The 20,999-nt window shown below is 39.1% G+C and overlaps 1 protein-coding gene across 12 annotated transcripts in view; it reads left to right on the top strand.

Annotated features, from left to right (window-relative positions):
- TRIP12 (thyroid hormone receptor interactor 12) overlaps nt 1–20,999 on the top strand; it is a gene marked incomplete at both ends in the record, with an annotated part of 95,664 nt that overhangs the window by 29,386 nt on the left and 45,279 nt on the right. For 10 of the 12 annotated variants that reach the window (XM_084238734.1, XM_084238744.1, XM_084238743.1 and 7 more), the window contains 5 exons: nt 928–1,033; nt 3,483–3,619; nt 9,072–9,155; nt 10,150–10,245; nt 19,630–19,778. In XM_084238734.1, coding sequence (XP_084094860.1) covers nt 928–1,033; nt 3,483–3,619; nt 9,072–9,155; nt 10,150–10,245; nt 19,630–19,778 — 572 coding nt within the window. The remainder of the gene's footprint in view (nt 1–927; nt 1,034–3,482; nt 3,620–9,071; nt 9,156–10,149; nt 10,246–19,629; nt 19,779–20,999) is intronic. The other 2 variants (XM_084238735.1, XM_084238736.1) reach the window with 2 other exon arrangements.

Below are 20,999 nucleotides of genomic sequence, written 5' to 3'. Positions count from 1 at the left end.
TCAAAAATCAGAACTTCTTAGGAAAAAAAGATCTGGATGATCTGGAGAATTGCTATATTTGGTGGTTATATTTGGCTGGTCTCTGAAAGAGTTCATGTCTATTTAAAGTGATGTCACAGTTCTTATGGAAGTAAGCTTGTTGACTTTGGAAACCTGTCACTATTGGAGGTCTTTGGTTCCATGAGCTTGCTGCCCATATGTGGTTGTGCAGGGTCACATATGGGGTGCAGGGGGCACTTATGCCTTCCTGGTGTTCATAAAATAGTAATAAACTTAGCTTAATTGCTTGCCTTTTCAGAACCGGTTATCCTTACAAAAGTAATAATACTATTTTTCTTCCAGAATAACATGTCAACATAGCTTTATTGACTTCTCCAACTTAACCATATACTGTAAATTGGACACACCGATTGACCTTTGGTTCAGTGTCTATTCCTTACTGATGGGGTTATATAGAAATGAAAGCATTTTGTTCCCTCAACCTTATTCCTGAGCTTTATTTAAGCTAGGTGAGATGGGCGTATAAAGTAGTGTAATAAGGTGTTCGGTGAAATTTAGTTAAGTCCTAAAACCTCTTCACTTTATTTAGTGGACAAGAGGCATGGAGGAGAAGAGACATGACAGGAACTTTTAAAGGGGATGGTTTGTAGAACAGAGTGTGTAAGCCATTCGCCATGAGGCGTACTTGAGTCACGGTTGGGCCAAAGTGAGAAGATTGCACCTGAGCTGGGAGGCCTGGCAGCACCTGAATTTTCCTGCGTGAAGGTGCCAAGAAAGGCCGACGAGAAGCCCACCGAACAGAGGCCAGCACAGCCGTGGACGAGCCTCCCAACTTTGGACCAGGATGATGACCCGAAGAATTTTGCAATTTTTAATTCATTTTAACTTCTCTTTTAAAAATTTCACTTTTGCATTTCACATATGTAGGTTTAAGAAAATCTACTAAGAAGCGCAGTGAATCCCCACCTGCTGAGCTCCCCAGTTTGAGGCGGAGCACACGCCAAAAGACCACGGGCTCCTGTGCTAGTGCCAGGTAATGATGGGGGTGGGAGGAGCTTGTGCTGCACAGACATGTTCTTTCTTCTGTCAAAACCCACATCTTGATAAGTCCTAAAAATTACTGAAATTTTCCTTGAAGTGTAAGGAAATTTATTCAGTCTGTCTGTGAATTTACTTAAATTTATTTACATCTTGTGAAGTTTTAATCATGTTCTTTCTTTTGACAAACCTTTTATTCTCTATTCCTCTGCTTTTCTTTTGTTCTACTTCAGTGCTAATAGTTGAGCTTTTGGTTCAGAGTTCGCTCTGCCAAGGTAATCTCTTAATGAGCATCTTTATGCAGATTTGGGTTATTTGTTAAAGGTAGGTAAATTTCCCAGTAGTGTGATTGATGGATCAAAAGGGATGCCCATTTCAATGGCTTCATATTGCCTAATTAGTTTTTTAAAGTATTGGCCCCAGTTACTGAGTTTAGTGGGAGAGGGGGAGAAGTGTGCTTGGTGTCACTTGGCGTTGCAGCACCTACGCATCCTGGAGCAACGCGGGGCTCCACATTCCCCTCCCCCCACCCCCCCAGTTCTCCCAGTACTGTTTTTGATATCATTTTCAGAAAATCAGCTACCTTTGATGTGATAGTTTATTATTTCACATTCTTTTGTTACCTGTTTGAAATTCAAAGTTTCAAAAGTCTTTTGCTTGAAATTTTCTGAGATTTTTCAAATCTGTTTAGTTGGTCGGGTGTCTTGGAGCTGCTAATTATTTGCAACCATCTCAGACTTTCCCCTCTTTTCTATGTCTGTGTCAGAAACCAATGATGGGGGCAGATGATTTCAGTTTGCCTTTTCTCTAGCTTGGAAAGTAGAAAGGTTTTAACACTGCTGGTTTTTCTCAAAGGCCATCTGTCTACTTTGCCTGCTCTTGGGTCAAGGGACATGGACACATAAGGAAATAGCGCAATCTTTTGCCTGTGAGTCCTGAAAAAAGGACCTTTACCTTATAATCTCTTAATTTTCCACTTATTTTCTAGTTCTCTCTGAATTGTTTAGCGCTAATAGCCAGTTTGCATTGAGGCTTACTGCATTGCTTTTGCATGATCGCAGAAGCTTTTGCCCTAGTCTGGGCGAGATTTTAAGTTCAGTTTACCCAGGGTTTATAATCTGAGTTACAAATTGAATTCACTGTGCTTGAAAATTAATTTTAAGTTGTCTGCAGAGTCAGGTAACCTAGTGTGAAAAAGTCATCCTCTCCTGTCTTCTCTGCCCCTTCTCTCCACTTGAGGCTTCTGTTAGTGCACGTGGCAGCCCCCAGTGAACCTGGCATGTGGTACTCAAGCCATCTAGCCTCCCGGCCAGGATACTTTATCTCAAACTTTGTCTGAATTGGGTGAAATTCTCCTTGAATGTAGTGCTTTCCCAGTGCAGGACAGCTGTGTCCTTGTCTCTCACTAGACAAACACTTCTTGAGGGCAACAACCAAAGTGTTCAGTGCAATCTATGCCACATAGTTGGTGGGAATTAATTTGAGTTCCACCAACTTGTAACTTGGAAAATTGGGTTTGGGAATGGGCTGTATTTCCCCGTTAGGGAAAGATTGGCTAAACAGACAGGTCCTATTTAGGGCTGATTTTTTACAAACTGTAACTACAAACTGCTAACACTGACAGGTAATTCAGAACCTTCACTTGCAAGTCACTTCTGCCTGCTTGTGAGTCACTGGGCAGCATTCCGGTTTCACTGCGGTCACACTGGTCCAAGATGCTGCTTCTGTAGGACGTTTGGGCATTTTCTAAAGTGATTTGAGGAGTGGCTGATCAGGTTGTGATTGGGCCACTCCTTCATTTCTACCTGATTTGTGTATTGATTTCTCTATTAGAATAGAAAAAATGTCACCAGTAAAACATAATTTGCCCCATGAGGAATGGGTGATCATTCTTCCATAATTTATACTGTGCCTTACTCCTAAACAAGTCTTTCCAAATGTCATCTTTATTAATAGCGAATCTTTAGTTCTTTAAAGGAGTTATTGTCCATTGTTAGGATTGGTATCTTTCTAATGATTGAAGTAATCTGGAACTTAGGTAATGGGAGCTTTGCTCTTCATCCCCCAGCCCCTTCCTGCTGTTGTCAGGGATCATCCAGAACATCTGTCAATCCGTTGTCACCTTGGAGATGGGGATCTATTTTAAATGAATTGTCTCTGCAGGAGGCACTTGTCCATTTAGTTGGAAGTGTTTAAAACTGATTTCTCTCTGTAAGGATGACAACAGCGTGTAGCAAAACAAAAGCTTGTATTGTGATGTGATTTAACTTGGAAGAATTTTATATATACAAAGTCTCAGTTGTTACACATAGTGATTTTCTGCAACAATTTTTATGTAAAAAGAAGAAACTGGCTTTGTGCTCCATGCATTGGAGCTTTGTGCTGTCTGGACCTTGTTCCTGGTCACTGGTAGTGCTGCTTATGATGGCATTTTTCTGTTATAGTCGGCGAGGCTCTGGCCTGGGCAAAAGAGGAGCAGCTGAAGCTCGTCGACAGGAGAAAATGGCAGACCCTGAGAACAACCAGGAGACGGTCAACTCTTCAGCTGCTCGGACCGATGAAACTCCCCAGGGAGCTGCAGGTGGGTTGGCGCTTCTTAGACCTGACAACAGCATTTGTGTATTTTACAGATTTCTTTTCAGATAAATTCCTTTTTAGGTACATCACCATAATGGAAGAGAGGGACAGAAATATATTAGATTGTTACTATCAAACTTTTCGCTCCTTTTTCTTTTACTTAATAGGTTTGGTTTTTTGAGTCACTGGATTCTTGGTTGTTGTTTGTTTAATTCTTGTCTAAATCCAAATTTGTACTAATTCAAAGGGATTTTAGGAGAGGGTGGAACCCTTTCTGTTTAAGCTTCTTAATACATTGATGAGTACATGTAGAAATTGCTCAGATTGTTTGAAAGTATTTAGATACAGAAAAAATGTAAGGACGTGTCTTAATGTTTAAATTCATAATGTACAAATTTTAATTCAGGATTTTGTAATCTGAAAAATAGGTAGTATTCCATTTGAATCTAAGCAACTTTAAAAATACTATTTAAATTTTTTTGTGGCCGCCTTCTTATTCTTGATAGTTTAGTGCAGTTTTAAATATATATCCATTACCAATACCAAAGGAAGGTATTAATACTTCAACAGTTTATTGTGACTAGAGGGTTGGTAAGTATACTTTGTCACTAATATTTCTCACAGCTCCAAACTGCCATGGTTCATCTTGCACATACGGTTAAGGTGTGGGTTTAAGGGAGCCATAAATATATACTTTTGAGCAAAGTAAGTTCTTTCATGTATTTCTTTTTAATATTAGAATATGTACTAGTTTTCTTTAACACATATGGTTGATTATATTCCTAGATTGCAGGGAAGGTTCTGGTTTGCTTGTGGCTGTCCATGTTTTATGCCTATTGTCTCAGCTTTAGGCAGCCTTAACGTTTTTACCACTGATCTTTCTTTTCTAGTTTTGTATGACAAATTGCATGTTGAACTTACAGGATCTCATGTGGTGGTTGGGGGTGGGTGGGGAGAAGCTTTTTTTAATTGTACCCTTTTCCTGAAAGAGTTTTTCTAAAGGGTTAAGTGGTGTGTTGAGGGGGAAATACAGTCCATTGCACATGAACCTCATTGAAGCTCTTTATGACACGTGACTTATCCTTCCAGTGTTTAATGTTTACTTCGAGTCTGAATATGGAAGTGGGGCATTCCCCAAATGGATGACAGAAGTAGAGCCCCTGAGGCTGTTGTTAAAGTGGACTCGTTATGGAAGTTATAATAGCTAACATTTATAGCTTGTGCATGCTATTTTAGCACAGTATTAAGCACTTTACATATATTCTCATTTAATTGTATAAAACAACCTGCTGAGGTGTGAGTGCTGTGTCCTCATTTTACAAGGAAAAACTAAGGCACGTAATGGTTAAGCCTACCTGGGGTTGGCCTGGCATTTGTGACTCTCCGGCAAGGACATAGAGAAGGAGGACTCTGTCCTAGTTCCTTGTGGTACAAACGTTTGCTTAATCCTTATGGATATGACTGGAGGTCAGTATGAGGGGATGCTGTGTACAGTTTTGTTCCTGGTATACCTACGTGTATTTACAAGGAGAAAAGCTTCAAGAGGTCAGGGTCAGAAGGATGGCCCTCTTAAACACTCTCCTGAGTTTGTTAATCTTATTTGAAATCAGTGTGATCTAGGTATTTTCCAGGTTTATGTAGAAGTGACATGTGACTTGTTCCACTGGTGTTAGAACAGCAGTTGGCTTCATTACATTTCAGAGACTGGATCCTTTATGGATCCTGTAGAATTCTCTGCCACCTTGCTAAAGTAGTTCTGGGAAAGAAGTAAGTTACTTAATTACCTTTATGCTAAGTTCTTTAGTGTGACCTGCTTTGGTTTCTCAATATGTGAAGTTGTAATTTAAAGAAAAGTAAAGCCCTCTGAGTTACTCTAGGCACACGGCGGAGAGGTAAGCTGGAGCATCTTTTGGCCAGTGTCCATTCTCAGACAGCTCTTACACAGTTAGTGTAAGTTGTCCTTCCTCTGAAACATTTATCGTGATTTTTTTTTTTACTAATTTAAAACCATGACTTAATCTCTTAGTGTTATTTGTATTTATATATACCTTTTTTTGGTGTATTTAATTTTGAAGCTCTTAGCTTCCTGACATTGCTATGAAAGCACTTCTGCATGTTTGACAAACTTGCTTTTGTCACCCTGATTTTGCCAGTATTGCTGACACTCGAAGTTTCTTGATAACCGGTATCCCTGTTGAATCTCCCTGAAGTATACTGTGATACGGAGTCCTCTAGCTCTTCACAGAGGAAATGCCAGCTCTTGAAGTTGAAAGTTTAGTGTTGTCCACATTGTCCTAAGAGTCTGAGACGAACCTTGGACTTTGGAGTACTGCGCATCCTGTTACAGTGCTTATGAAGGTTCGGAAATACTATAGATAATAAAGCAGGAATCTAGTATTCTTCTTCTGCAAAAACAATCATATGGCAAGGGACAATAGGCTATTGTCCGGCACCTATATTTTGTATTGAAAATCTTAATTTCACAAGAAATCAAACAAGGTCAAGTTGTCAAAACAAAGCCGCCGGTTTTGTAATTTAAAATTTTTTTTTCTAAATTGTGTCCTAACACTAAACATCAGATTGCTACCATATCACCTGGCACTAGAGCCCATATAATTACATGTCTAACCGTCATCCTCCTGGCCTTACTCAGAAGTTTTTGTAACATGTTCCAAAAAAAAAAAAAAAATCTTCCCATTGTTTCTTGCACTTAGGTATCTAGCAAACCTGTTGTGGGTTCTTCAAGTAAAACTGATTTCTGCCAGCTTTTAATATTTGATCTCTGTTTTCAGCATAAGAGCTATATCACTTAAAATACAACAACTTGGAGTTCCGTAATAACATCCTCATGTTCTGATTTAAGCAATATTTTCTCCACTGTTGGCATTCACCTGTGTAAACGGTCTACGTGATGCTGTGAAGATCTGCTGAGACTGATTGGGCGAGATCTCTTTAAACAAAAATGTTCAAACCTCTTAATCTGACAGTTTTTTTCCTGCTCATTAGCCTTGTCTTCTCTCTATCTGGGGCAGATCTCATGCATATTGTCAGAGGAAGTGTGAGGCTGTTAGTGAAGACTGTTGTTTGACATCAGCTGATGGCTGACATGTCCTTACCTGTGTAGCTTTACAAACTGCCCACGGGCCAGGCTGGTTTGGTTAATCTAACTTTGTAAAACCTACACAGCAGCAGCTAGAATACTTAGTGGACAGATGCTTACTACATGCTGTCAATGAAAGGACGGTGAAGGACCTTTTCTTTCGGCCCAGTAACTGATTTCTGTCCAAATAAGCAGTCCACTAAAAATCAGAATGTTCCTGCGCCTCCTAGTAATGGTTCTGTGGCCTCCCTTAAGGTTGGGATCCTGCTGTAACAGGGACGCTTTTAACGGTGTCCCTTTCCAGGTACTGTGTCTTGATTCACGTCTTTACGGCAGTGCATTTTGAGATAATCATTACTCATAATGAAAGTCATGTTTAAGAAGTAACTTAAACTTTTGTTAAAGTTGTAGGTTGCAGATCTATAAAACGTTTTAAAATAAGACCAGCAGTTAGTTTTCTGATAGATACTTTAAAAACCAACACTACCTTAGCAGAAGAGTTTTTATCTTTTTCTTTAAAGATGTGTGTTTTCAGAGGGTGCTTTAAAAAATCCCAACCGTTTCATTTGTCAAAACTAAGTATTTGCTTTCCATATAATTGGAAGAATTTTAAAGCAAGTTTAATTGCTACTTTAACAATTTCAGTCACCATTGGGACCTAATAAACAGAATTTGTTAACAAGGTTTCTGTATAATGAGAAATGCAGTTGTGCTTGAATTAAAAGTTTGCATTGAAGATTATGTGTTTCAGGAGCTGACAGAATACACTTCTTCTTAGTACAGCCTATGAATTCAGACTGCTTGGGTCGATATCTCTGACCTGCTGATAGCAGTCTGAACTTAGGCAAAAACACAGTCACAAGCCTCTGTTTCCTTGTGTCCATGATGAAGTTATAATCTTCTTTGTCTGGATCTGAGGAAACACATAGACACCATCTACATACAGTAAGCATTTAATAAATGACTCCTATAAATTATTGACTGCAGTTATTGCTTATTTCATTTATCTTCATCAGAAGCGTGGTGTTGCTAAGCTCCAATACCCTTTGCCCTTTAATACTAACATTTCTGGTTAACTTGTAACTCTAAGCCATGGAGTTGCTAACATTTTGTGTGAAGAGTTGATTTCTAATTTTAGAACAGGCCCTATTGAACTCTGACTATAGTATGAAAACAGCTGCAGACACTAGGAAAAGAATGGATACAACTATATGTTCTAATTAAAATTTTATTTACAAAATGCTATGCTGGGTTGGCTCTGGCCTGAGGACCACAGTTTGTTGACTCCTGTTCTTTAAAAACCATACATTTTTCTACAAACTAAAAAAATTCATTGAAATGATAGAAAATACTTGATGAAGTATGAAGAAAGGTATTACGAAAATACTGAGTTGGTGGCGGATGTATTAGCATCTGTCTTTTCTTTTCCCCAGAAAGGTTCTTTAAATTTACATGTTATTCACAGATACCTTTGTATCTGTCACTATATTGAGTGTATAGGTTCTAGGGTATTGTGAGTGTGTGCTCACACATAGTTAAACACTGTAAAAGCATGCTTTGGGTCTCAACAGACAGAATAGGAACAGAAAAACTGCTAGTTTAACAGGAATATAGTTTCATCTCTTAGTCAGATTCCGAATAGGATCTATCTCTATTTCCTTAGACGGTTGTGCTCATCAGGTTATTATTTTGGGTTCTAGATGCCTTCTGAACTCCTCCTACACTTGTTTTGACATCTTCGTTGCCCTCTCTTTTATACCTCAATGTTTTGCAGTCATCTGGTGTGTATCTTCAATTTTTTGTCATAGAATAAGAGTATTAGTCTTTGCATACATAATTAAGGGAAACATGATTGTATCAAATGTGCAGTTCAGGAATAAAATAGACCAAAGAAGGCACATATCTACGTGGAACATGTCTTCCAAATGCCAGTTTTGCTTTCTATTATGTTTGTGACTCATTGCAGTCACAGATGTAACCATCAAGCTATTGAATATGCAGTGTTCTTTTAGCAGTGCTGTTATCTTCATGGACTTTTGGTAGAGAAATTCAGGACAAGACCCGATTCAGGAATAGCACAAGGAATGGTTCAAAGCCATCTGTGAATGAAATGTGAAGGTTGTATTTTTATGCTTATTTCACATTAAAATAGTTGAGTCATCCTTTTGTTCATAAAAGCCAAAGGACGAAGTCTAGAAGGATAGCCATCTGAGTGTGCAGTTGTGAAAGGGGAAGACATTTCATTGCCTGTTCAGGGTCGCCTGTGTTTTCTTTTTTAAGATAAGCCAGATAGAATGAGTTAAGCATTAGTTTCTTATAACCTTAACCTTTTATTTTTTTCTTCTTTCCTTTAAAGCCTCTAGTTCTGTTGCAGGGGCTGTGGGCATGACCACCTCTGGGGAGAGTGAATCAGATGATTCCGAGATGGGACGATTACAAGGTAAAGGCAGTTACTGAATTTACAAGAAGCCATTGCCACGGACTGAGTCGTACTATTGGTCTTATTGAAATCAACTTGAAAATTTAGCATAATCTAGCAATGCCTGCACCTCTAAAGAAAACTTCTTATGTAGTGTGATTTGAAATTGGGAGATGATCTGACTCTGTTTTTACTGTTTTACTAGACAGAAATGTGCCTTTTTAAAAAAAAGTCATTGTGGCTATAGACATAACTGTTGCATACAGCAAAATAGAAAACGTTGGAGGATCTTTAAAGGGGGGGGGGTGTAACTTAACATACTATTCTCTGGCACTTAGTAATGTAATGCATCCAACTGGGGGCATTTTTCCTGTGTCCTTTTGGGTTTTTGATCACCTATTTATAAATGAATGTCAGATGGTACTTAAACTCCAGATAAGTGCTTTTTTAAAAGCAGCCTCCTATTACGTATATGCTCTTAACAAACGGATGGATATATATTATCTTTAGGTGCTTGATGTATGTAATAGATCCCTAAAGAGAGGTTTACAGGAAACATTTATAAATCATCTTCAGATGACTTACCTTCTTTCAGGAACTACAGCAATCTTTTTGACTAGAATTGTTCATGAGCACAGTTTTTCTCCCTTTTTGGAATTGAGCACTGTTTTTAGAGCATCTTCTGACGAATATCTCACTGGGAAATATTATTAGAGGGAACATAGGGTGCTTTATGTAAAATGAGGGGTTTTTCTTGGACCTATTTATAAAATTCCTGTTGACACTGATTTTTATTATCTTCATAAAGCCTTAAGAGGCCTGGGAACTGGCATTGGGTGTTATGACTTATATTTATATTAATACATGTGTGGGCTTGGAAATTTAGTGTAGCTCTTAAAGTTTAAACTAGAAAATATCTAAATCAGCAATGTAGGTGAATCGCTTGTTTGAAACCTTGATAAGATCAGTTGTATCAACATCTCAACTGCTCCTTTGGCCCTTCTGTTTTCTTTAGCTCTCTTGGAGGCCAGGGGACTTCCTCCTCATCTATTTGGCCCTCTTGGTCCGCGGATGTCACAGCTTTTCCACAGAACAATTGGAAGTGGAGCTAGTAAGTAATAATAAATTTGTCCTCTTCCCCGCCCTTGTAATAATTAGTTGGGTATTATTTTCACTGGTTGCCTATTGATGTATGTTTTCATGAACTTCAACCTGTTTTTAGAATAAGGCTTGTGCACATTCTTGCCTCAATACAGCAATTCTAAGATTTCCTTCTGTACTTTTATTTTTGATTACTGAATTGTAATCATTAGAAAAGTACCCAAAGTTTACAGTTAAGATTGAATCATGGGCTTTCCTCATGGCGCAAGGGAGCACTATGAAGCTATCTGCAGCCATTGCCACACAAGTTCAATCCCCGGCCAGGGAGCTGACCCACATGATGCAGCAGACCTCTCCTATCTCGCCTGCTGCTCCCCTCCCCTCAGCAGTGTCTTTCAGTAGGTCTGCGTGTTCTGCTCCCCATTTTGTCTCTGGGGAATCCTCTCACCACCACCCCCCCTCACCCACTCTCCCGCGGCGCCTTGCACCTCTGGCCTATGCCCCAGCTCTTGTATGAATAAAAAAAAAGAAGATTTGAATCTATTTTGTTCAAGCTATAAAGAGCAAGAAATCTCAGGTGAGTGCATTGATTATTGTATCATCTTATTACAGGATTTGCATAGACTGAATCTTGAGTTTTTTATGGTGTAATAAAATTTAGCCCATAGACAGAAATCATGATATGCACCTGAGAAGAAAGATTTCTGAGCAGAATTACCAGTCACTGAGCTCATTTAATCAAATTAATGTATGATAACCCAGAGATCTTGTCTTAAGTGCTAGACACAACAGTGACTCTTGAAGCCTCAATTTGTAACTAAGAATAACCTTGCAAAACTGCAAATCCGGTTGCAGTCTTTTTGGTAAAGAATGCTATACAGGTAGAGAATACTGTCTTTAGCTTCTTTAACAAAATTTACGTTTAAGCCTTTTTTAATAACTTCATTGATAGTATTTCCAAAGAATCACTAGGCTGTTCGTAGAGTCCAATCTTGAATAATTTTTAAAGCGTGATTGAAGCCTTTTAATGCTGACCTTATTAATATGTGCTTATATTATTTTCTGCCAAATATTCCTAGTTAGAGAAATGATGGCAACTGTATACATGTGCTCACATATGTGCCTTTGTACTTGAGGCTTTTTTCAAGATTCCGGTCTTAACATTTGGCAGGAAATTTAAGAAGCAGTTGGTATTTTTGTTTTTGTTTTGCCTTTGCTGCCTTGACTCAGTGCTTAGATAGCATACCATGTTGCAGAGTTGTCATGAACCCTGAATATGGAGCTTCACTTAGTATCATTAAGTCTTGGCATTGTGCTGAATCAGGAACAAAATAGTAAGGGAAGCTGTTTACATATGGAGCTTCCATGCCAAAGGGAGGGCCTCCAGCACCAAGCGAGACAATGACCATATGTAACCCAGTTTCAGGTAGTGTCAAGTATATGAAGAAAATCAGAGTCAGGATGGTTGGTGGGGGATGTAGATAAGCTAGTAAGAGAAACCTCTGATGCGTGGTGCTTTTAAAGACACCGGATTGAAATGACACCAGCTATGTGGGAAAGAGGAAGCAGACCAAAGCTGGTCTGCTTGAGAAATAGTCTTGGAGAAAAGAGTGAAGGGAAAGTGGTAGAAGAGGAAATTGGAAGGGTATAGGCACTCAGGTCAGCAGCAAGCGTGGGATCCAAATCCAGTGGTCATCAGGAGATGCTGGACAATTATTTGAACAGGGTAACAGCATGATCGTTATGATGACGAAGATTGATCATGTGCAAGTTGGGAGTGTTTAGGTGTAGCCTCTGAACTCATCAGCAACTTATCAGCAACTATTACTTCATTTGTATTGTCAACCATTCTCTCCACTGCCAATCCTAGGCATCTTTTATCTGCATATCTTTTAATTTTGTAACTATATAAAATTTTTAGACAATACTGTGGTTAAGGTAAGAAGAAGGTCTTTACTGTTGTTAAGTATCCATTCAGAGTTCAAATGTTTTAGTCCTCTCATAAATTCATTTGAGGATCAAAAGGTCTAATGCTGTCAGTTAATATGTTTTCTAAGTTTAAGGTAGCCATTCACTGTCAAATTCTGTTTCTTCTAAACTGGTAGTTTATTCTTTTCCTCAGGCAGGTAAGACGAGGCAAAGGTGGCAGTGTGCCCTACATGAGGCAGTATGCGTGTGTTTGATGGCTCCTTAAACCATCACAAATCCATCGCTAGATATCAGGGATTTTAAATTATAGTATTTCACACCCAGTAATCAGTTTTCACTTATTTGAATTAGTTTACTTATTAGAAGTAATGTAGTAGAAATATACTTTAAAGACTCGCCCCTCTGTTTGGTTACCCAGGAGAGAGATCAGTATAGGAAAGTTAATTTTCTCTCCTTTACTTACCAGTTTTCAAGGTAGTTGGTTTTTACATATTCCAAAGTGCTGCTGTTACTGTTTGTGTTGTTAAGTGGCTTGAAACAAATTTTAAATATTTCAGTGATTCTCATTGATGACTGAATTGATGACTGATGATCTTTGGATGATGGGATCTTTTTGAGGTTGACTTCTGAGTCTTTTTTGATGATAGCAGTACATTTTGATAACCTCCTGCACTTTGGTATATTAAAATATATTAAGCTTTTTTGATTGCTGAGTAGTATTCCATGGTGTATATGTCTCACATCTTCTTGATCCAGTCATCTATTTTGGGGCATTTGTGTTGTTTCCATAGCTTAGCTATTATAAAATGTCCTGCTATAAACATAGGGGTGCAGATGCCCTTTTGAATTGTATGCGGACTGTAACCAAGATGAAAATGCATAAAATATATATAAAAAAATTGAAACAAAAAAAGGAAAAAAAAAACTTGTATTAAGCTATCTCCACTCCTGCTAAAACCCAAACGAGGCATTTCCTCAGAAAGTGCTGGGTTTTTGTGTATGAAATGATATTTAGAGCTCACAGTCAGGGTTCTAGGTGTATTCATTGCTCTTGGGTTGATCATTGTTACTGGAATTTTTAATGGACAAACCTGAGAGAGCTTTGTATTTTACCCATCAAATTCAGGATGGCAGGGGTTTTATTTATCTTGTATCTTTTTCCTACCCAGGCCAAAAGTCCCAATTTCCGGTGATAACATAATCAAGCACATACTCTATCCTATAGTACAAAAATCCAACTTTACATCAAAAGTAAGATTATTGAGTAGGTTTTATTTTTTTAATAGTTGTGGTCAAGTTATTTTATATAGTCTCGAAATAATTCCTCTCTGCCCAAGTTGATTGGGCTGATTTGCTTCATTTTGCTTTTGCTTTTTAGGGCTTGCTTTTAAAATGCAACTTTGCTTTTGTAATTATATGCACATGGTTCCAAAAGTCAGATCTAAAAATAAGGTGTATTCAGAAATGTCTTATTTTCTTTTACTGTCCCTTTACCCTGTTTCCTCCTCCACACAAATAATCTTTGTTAATTTTATGGCTTGAGTAAAACAAAAACAAATCCTTGTTATCTGCTACACACACACTGCCTTTCTTAGATAGGAGTAGCAAACTTTGTGTTCTCTGTCTTGCTTTTAACAGTATATTTTAGTGTTGACTCCAGATTGGCTGTGTAGATGCAGCTGAGGTACGCGGGGGGGGGGAGAGGAGAGGAGATTCCTTACTTCTTTTGTCTACCCACGTATCTGCAGTTTTCCAGTGCCTTTTAATTCCATCTTGCACTTCCTTCTGTCGGGTTGTTTATAGGCTAAAGAACTTTCTTCACATAGTACTGCCAGCAGTGATCCCGCTCTGCTTTTGTTTGTGAATTCCTTGATTTGCTTTAATTGTGAAGATACTTTACCCTCAGTTACCTCTTTATTAATGTCTTCTGAAGTTTCTGTTGCCTTTTCAAAACAGTGTCTTTTTTTCTTTTTTTCAAGGTATGCTTTTTCAAATTGTTACTATTTTTAATAGTTGGGCTATGTTTGGCCTGTGTGGCATACTTTTTGATTCAAAAAATATCAAGGTAATGCTGACTTACACTACTGTACATGCTTTGGGGGTTATCGGTTCACACCTCTTCCTCTTTGATTTTTATTTGCTTGGGTTTTACTGAGGTTTTGAATCTGTGAGTTGTTACCTTTAATCAGTTTTGAAAAATTCTTGGCCATTTTCTCTTCAGACAATTTTCCTTTTGGGAGTTTCAGTATCATACCTGTTCAGACTTTGCCTTTAAACCAGCATGTGTCTTTGAGTTTGCATCATTTTTGTTTTCCCCAGTTTGCAAATCCACTTATTTTTCTTGCTGTCCCATGTCTTTGGCCCGACTCATCAATGAGATTTTAATTTCAGGTGTTTGTTTTTTTTCCAGTTCCAGATAGTTATTTTTCTTTTAATTCTTTTTGTCTATATTTTCAATTTATTCATCATGGTGTTACAGGGCGGGGAGAGGGGCACCTGAGACCCTGCAAACCTGCCTGTTCTAAATAGGTTCTGCCATCCGCCCATCAACACAAAACATGTGAGACTTTACTGGGAAGGAACTTGAATACAACTAGGAAACAATACAGGAAAGGCAAAGAATCTAGTTTCTAAATCAAGCACCCAAAGTGACCCGTCCCCTCGTGGGTAAAAGTCCACCCAAATGGGATTGGCCCAGAGCAAGGCCCCAAAGCCTGCTACAAGTCTAAAGCATCTTTGAGTGGGAACCCTCAGAAAAGGGTCAGAAACAACCAGACAAGCCCGGAAGGAAAAGAGCAAAATCAAAATCAAGATAAAAGCTGTCATTGTCACCTCCCCACGGGTCTCACCCACAAAACTGTGTCACCCCGTCCACGACCAAAAGACAAGCGCAGTTTCTTCATGTCTCTCTCAGCCCCATGTGCCTCCTCCAGGTCTCCTTCTAGATCGCCATCCTGCTTTTCCTTCTTCAGTCTCCCCTCTAGCTTCTTCTCTCTCTGCTCAGCTCCACCCTCCTTTTGGGTGGGGCAGGAAACCTGGAACTACCCCTTTCCTGGGGACCACCCTGTTACAATGGTAGTAGTGTTACTACTAAAAGACAATTATTTTTTCCCCTTGTGATTATCAGTCATGCATTTGGCATCTTCATTTGTCTAGTAATTCTTTATGTGCCCAGACATCTTGTGTGAGAACTAGAGGCTCCAGAGGATATTACTAGTGTGATTTTCTTTTTCTGTCTTAAGCATAAAAGGTCAGAAGCGGATCTCTCAAGACTTCGGCTTGTTTGGGCCAGAGTTGAAATTTTCATATGATTCTTTTCACTTCTGCCTCATCCCTGTTGTGACCCCTACTGCTCCCCCCTGCCCCTGATTTTGATTGAGGCTCTTGGAAGTGTTGTCTACTTGCACTTGGAAAAGCATGCTGTTTCACAATATGCAGGTGTTGTGGGTGTCAGGTTACTGGCTGTGTGTGTGTGTGTGTGTGTGTGTGTGTGTGTGTGTGTGTGTTGGAGGCAGGCCTCGCCTTCTGTGGGAGCTTTGTCTTCTAAGCACCATGAGATTGCTTAAGGTTTTTTTTTTTTTTTTTTTTTTTTTTTAAAGATTCATTTATGCATACCAGAACTGGGGTATAGGCCAGAGGTGGGGTGGGGGGTGGGTGTGAGAGGATTCGCCAGAGACAGAGTGGGGAACAGAACAGGCAGGCAGATTGAAACACACTGCTGAGGGGAGCAGTGGGCAAGTCAGGAGAGGTCTGCTGCACCATGTGGTTAGCTCTCTGGCCAGGGATGGAACTCATGCTGCAGAGGCTGCAGATAGCTTCATAGGTCTCAACCCTTTGCGCCACCAGGGAGGCCCCTGCTTGAGATTTTATTATGTCTCACCAAAACTTCTGACTCAGCCCTCAGCCCTCTCGCAGCTCCAAGAAATCAGCAAATATCAAGTAGGGCTAACTCGGTTGAACGCATCAGCCTCCTGGGACTCTGAAGTGTTGCTGGTTCCTTGTTCCTTCTCTAGCAGGGCTGGCAGGCGACTGCTGCCTGTGGACCAGAGCCAGCCTCCTGCTTGTTTCTGTACAGCCTGTGAATGGAAGTGATTTGTACATTGTTAAAATTTGTGCATGGAAAAATTTTAAAGTAATATTTTGTGACATTGAAAATGAAGTAAAATTCAGATTTATGTCCATAATAAGTTTTATTGGAATGCAGCCATGCTTAGTTGTTAATGTCCTTTGTCTGTGGTGCCAGAGTTGAGTAGTTGCAACAGAAACCCAGTGGCTTGCAGAACCCACTGGCCTGTGATAGTGGATCTTTTTTTTTTTTTTTTAAAAGATTTATGTATTTATGCAGACAAGAACTGGGGGTATAGGCCAGAGGCACGGGAGTGGAGGTGGTGAGAGGGTTCACCAGAGACAGTGGGGAACAGAACAGGCAAACTGACTGAAATACACTGCTGAGGGGAGCAGTGGGCGAGACAAGAGAGAGGTCTGCTGTGCCATGTGGGTCAACTCCCTGGCCAGCTGGGGATCGAACTGGTGCTGCAGAGGCTGCGGATAGTTTCGCAGTGCTGTGCTTAACCCCTTGTGCCACCAGGGAGGCCCTGGTAGTGGATCTTGAAGCGTGAGTCACAAACACCTGAGGCTTCCTGAGACCCTTACGTGGTGTCAGGACCATTAGTCAAAACTAATAATAATTACTAGGTACTTATTACTGTTTTTGATAAGACAGAATTAATAGTAGGTAAAGTTACTGAGTTATTTCTCTTTTACACTTTGTTGGTGTTTGACTTGATGGTGCACGAGCTGTGGTGGGGAGAAGCACAACATAGCACCCCACTGCACTAGCAAGTGGCTGCCTGCTCGGTGCCAGGTGCACCTAGTAGAAAGAACACTTTCACTTTTATGAGGATGCCCTTGCCAAACAAACTTATCGCTTTTACTGAGTAGCATATGTCTTTTTAATAATCTTTGTGACAAAACAGGGCCACTTTCCCCCCCCACATACTTCACCTCAGATAATATTTTGCCACAGATTGAGAGAACAGAGATGAGTGTGCACAGCTGTCTTTTGTTAAACCTGACAGTTAAACAACCTGCAGCAATGATGCCACTCATCACTGAATGTTTGTTGTTTTGGAAAATGTGGTCATTTTCACCAAAGAAGCTATTTATATTAATGTGGAATGAATTGTTTATCAGCAAGAATTTACAGTTTTTCTCTTTTGGTTCCAAACAGTAAATCTCAGTGATCGAAACTTATATAATAACAAATGCTTTGGGGTTCCTCAATTTGTGAAAGTATAGAATGGGCCTAAAACCAAACTGCCTGCTCTCAGAGCGGTTTGCTCTTCCTCTGTCAGAGGACAAATTATGGTTTTGACTTCTAGTCATTTTGCCATTAGGCTGTTCATTTTTAGCAACAGCCCCAAAATTTAGTGGTATTGATGATGATGGCGCTAGAACAGCCATGTCCTCAGGACTGCTCTCCCAACGTTGATAGGACACGCACTGGTGTGTATCCTATTTTTCCTATTTTAGGTGGTTATGCTATTAGGGTTTATTAGATAAAATGAGGCATATCAAAACTATTAGGTGCATTTGAGCAAAAATCAATTGAAATTGGGCATCATCCAATCAAGCAGGTAGAAAGGATCTGGGAGGACCTATACAAAATGAGATTTTTATAACAGGGTGAGAATGCAAACAAGGAAGCTAACTAGGCACGAGAACAGACTGGTTATCGGGAGAGAAGAGGTGACAGGGATCACTCAGGCAGATCACCTAACTGGTAATGATCAGGAGATTCCTTACTGACTGCTGGAAGACTCCATTTCTGGGGGTGTCTGCGCTGTAATTTAAGTCTTAGTTTGGTGGTGTGGGGCTTATTGTAAAAGTCACCCCACCGTTGTCTTGTTTTTAACAGGGCACACTTTATACAACTATTTCCTCTTTTAAAAATGAATTAGAATCAGTGGGAGTTCTTTTGTTTTTCCTTCTAAATGGTTATGTCTACTCTAACTTGAACTGATATATAGTTTGAAATTTTTAAATATGGCATCTCTGAACTTGGCTTTTCTTGCAATATATTTTTGGATAAATTCTTAATTACAATAAAGTTAGGTGGACATGGAATTCATTAGCCACAGTCTTTAATTAAGACAGTAGGGAAACAAATCTCCTACGATCAGTAAGTGCCCATTGAGGGGCTTCAGCCCCCAGAAGCTCACTGAATTTTAATTGAAATTAAAAAAATTGATTTCCATATGAATTCCACATTCATTGATAGCTTGCAAACATCTCATTTTTAAGCATTTTAATACTTAATGATGTGGAAATGGAAGAGGCCCTTATATTGAGAATAACTTGAAATAATTTAGAAGTAACACTAGGTATAAATTTGGTAAACACTAATTGAACCTAATACGCATTATAAATAGGAAGGCATCCAAATGAAACACTTTTGTAGACTTTATTTTTGAGTGTTTTGTTGCATTATTGACAACTTCTTTCCCTGGGATAGTTGCTTCTTAGTGCTCTGCAGTTGTTCGGGCAGTGCAGTGTGGCCTCAGCAGTAGTGGAAGCACTCTGACTGACAGCAGCCTCTGCCCATGAAGTAAGATGTGGACAGGACAAGCTTGCTCTTTTTTTGCAAAAAGCTTCATTGTTTTCGATTCTCCCATATTAGATGCATTATTTTGACTTAATTTCCTTGTCTTTTCACTGTCACTGGATTCCATTAATTCTCACTCAGATATGTAGAAGTATGAAGCATTTCCTTTGAAGTCCAGGCAAAGTGTAACAGGTTTCTGTTACTGGACAATACTTTTTCTCCCCAAATTTCTTTAAAAGTAGGCATATTAATGGAATGGACTTATATTGCAGGTTACTATCCAATTAAAATTAAGGCACAAAAATATCAATAGTTATGAGGTTACTTCTGGGCAGAATAAATCCACCTACAGTTGACCCGCAGCACAGGATTGAACTGTGCAGCTGCACTTACACATGGATTTTCTCATAAACAGACAAACATAGACTCATGCAATCAGCCAATACAGTGGTGTGCTAGAGATGTAGTTTCTCTTCCTTATGGTTTTCTTGATTACATTTACTTTTCTCTAGCTTACTTTATTGTAAAAATACAGAATATAATACATATACAAAATATGTCATATAAATATATTTTATATGACAGTAATCTGGAGAAACTTAGTAACAATAGCAGGCTATTAGTTAAGTTTCGGGGGAGTCCAAAGTTAAACGTTTGCTTGTGTGGAGGGTCCGCACACCTAAGCCTCATATTCTTCAATGGTCAGCTAATTTCTTTGTCAGCAGCCTGCTTGATGCTGGTGTAGAACTAGATTTTAATTGGGATCCGAAGAAGATAAGCAGCCAATCATCATCTAGAGTCAAACCATATTCTACTAACCGCTTTGAAAGGTTTATAAATAATTTTTTTCCTTCTGTAAAGGTTCTAAGGCCCAACAGCTTCTGCAAGGACTACAAGCCAGTGATGAAAGCCAGCAACTCCAGGCTGTTATTGAAATGTGTCAGTTACTGGTCATGGGAAATGAAGAGACTCTTGGGGGGTTTCCTGTCAAGAGTGTTGTCCCTGCTTTGGTAAGATGAGCTTCCCTCTCCTTTTTAACCTCACCTGTCCTTAGTTGCTGCTGACTTGTTCCCTGGCAACATAATTGTTGTGAATTTAAAAACATGCTGGAACTAAGAAAATGGTGGAGTATGGCTTCGTGTTTTTATTTCGTGCTTATTGTTTGAGTGACTGCTAATGAAGAATTGATTGATTTTCTAAACCACATCTTGATGAATTGTTACCCCATCTTTGATACTTCATTCATTGATTTTCAATTTTAAGCTATTGGCCTTATGTAATAGGTTGACTTGCTGTGCCAAAATTTGTATCCTTTGTGTTTTAAAGTGCTGATATGTGAGGCAGAAAGAAGCAGCTCACTTTTGGGTTGTATTTGTGGGCATAAAGGTTTCATGTATGTTGATTGTGTGCTTCATAGAGCAGTTAGCCAAGACACTGAGGTGATGGGTATATGAGGTTTTGTTAAGCAAAAGCAAAACAGAAAAGCCAAAATGAGACAGCTAAAACTCCTACAACAGAAAAACAATTAAAAACATTTAATTATTTTTCAAAGCAGTTGTGAGTTGGTATTTAGAACTTATTAACATCTTAATTGCTTAAGCTTTCTAATGTGAAAATAACAGGAAGGGGAATTGTCATCACCAAATGGTAAGCCCTGTAGCAGAATGTCTTTTAAATAATGGCTTGTAAATTTTCCTAGATTAAAGAAACTAGTTGTAGTTTAAGATTAAAATTTAAGTTTGAATGTAATACTAACAAGGCTAACATAAATGTCATAAATATCTTCATAGCATATCTTACCATGGAAGTAGAAGTTAAAAATGCTATCTTTTTTAAAATATCCAATGAAATTGACTATAATGAAATGATGATTCGCATATCAGATTGTTCTCATTTGATCAGTTGTGGAATGAGCTGAGTTTTTAAGGAGAGAACTGAACTACCACCTGTCAGACTCAAGATAACAGTCTTGATTCTGCTGGCTGGGGTCCACTCTGGCGGAGGTGGTAAAGATTAGGTCAGTTGGTGGGCCCATTGTCACTAACTCTCAAATCTTACCAGCTCCACTCTGATGGAGGCATGCCTGTCAATTTCTGAATGCTTAATGAAAGCAGTATCAGCCTCTCTACTTTCACATGCTGCTTGTGTTAACATCCACAATAACTGGGTTCTGCAACTTGAAGTAAACCTTTTGGGTTGTTGTTCACTAAAAAATAAACAGCAACAAAGAA

This window comes from Talpa europaea, assembly GCF_964194135.1.
Source record: "Talpa europaea genome assembly, chromosome: 1".
Taxonomy (NCBI): Eukaryota; Metazoa; Chordata; class Mammalia; order Eulipotyphla; family Talpidae; genus Talpa; species Talpa europaea.
Note: the sequence above shows the minus strand (reverse complement) of the source record. Positions and strands in the feature narration are given on the sequence as shown.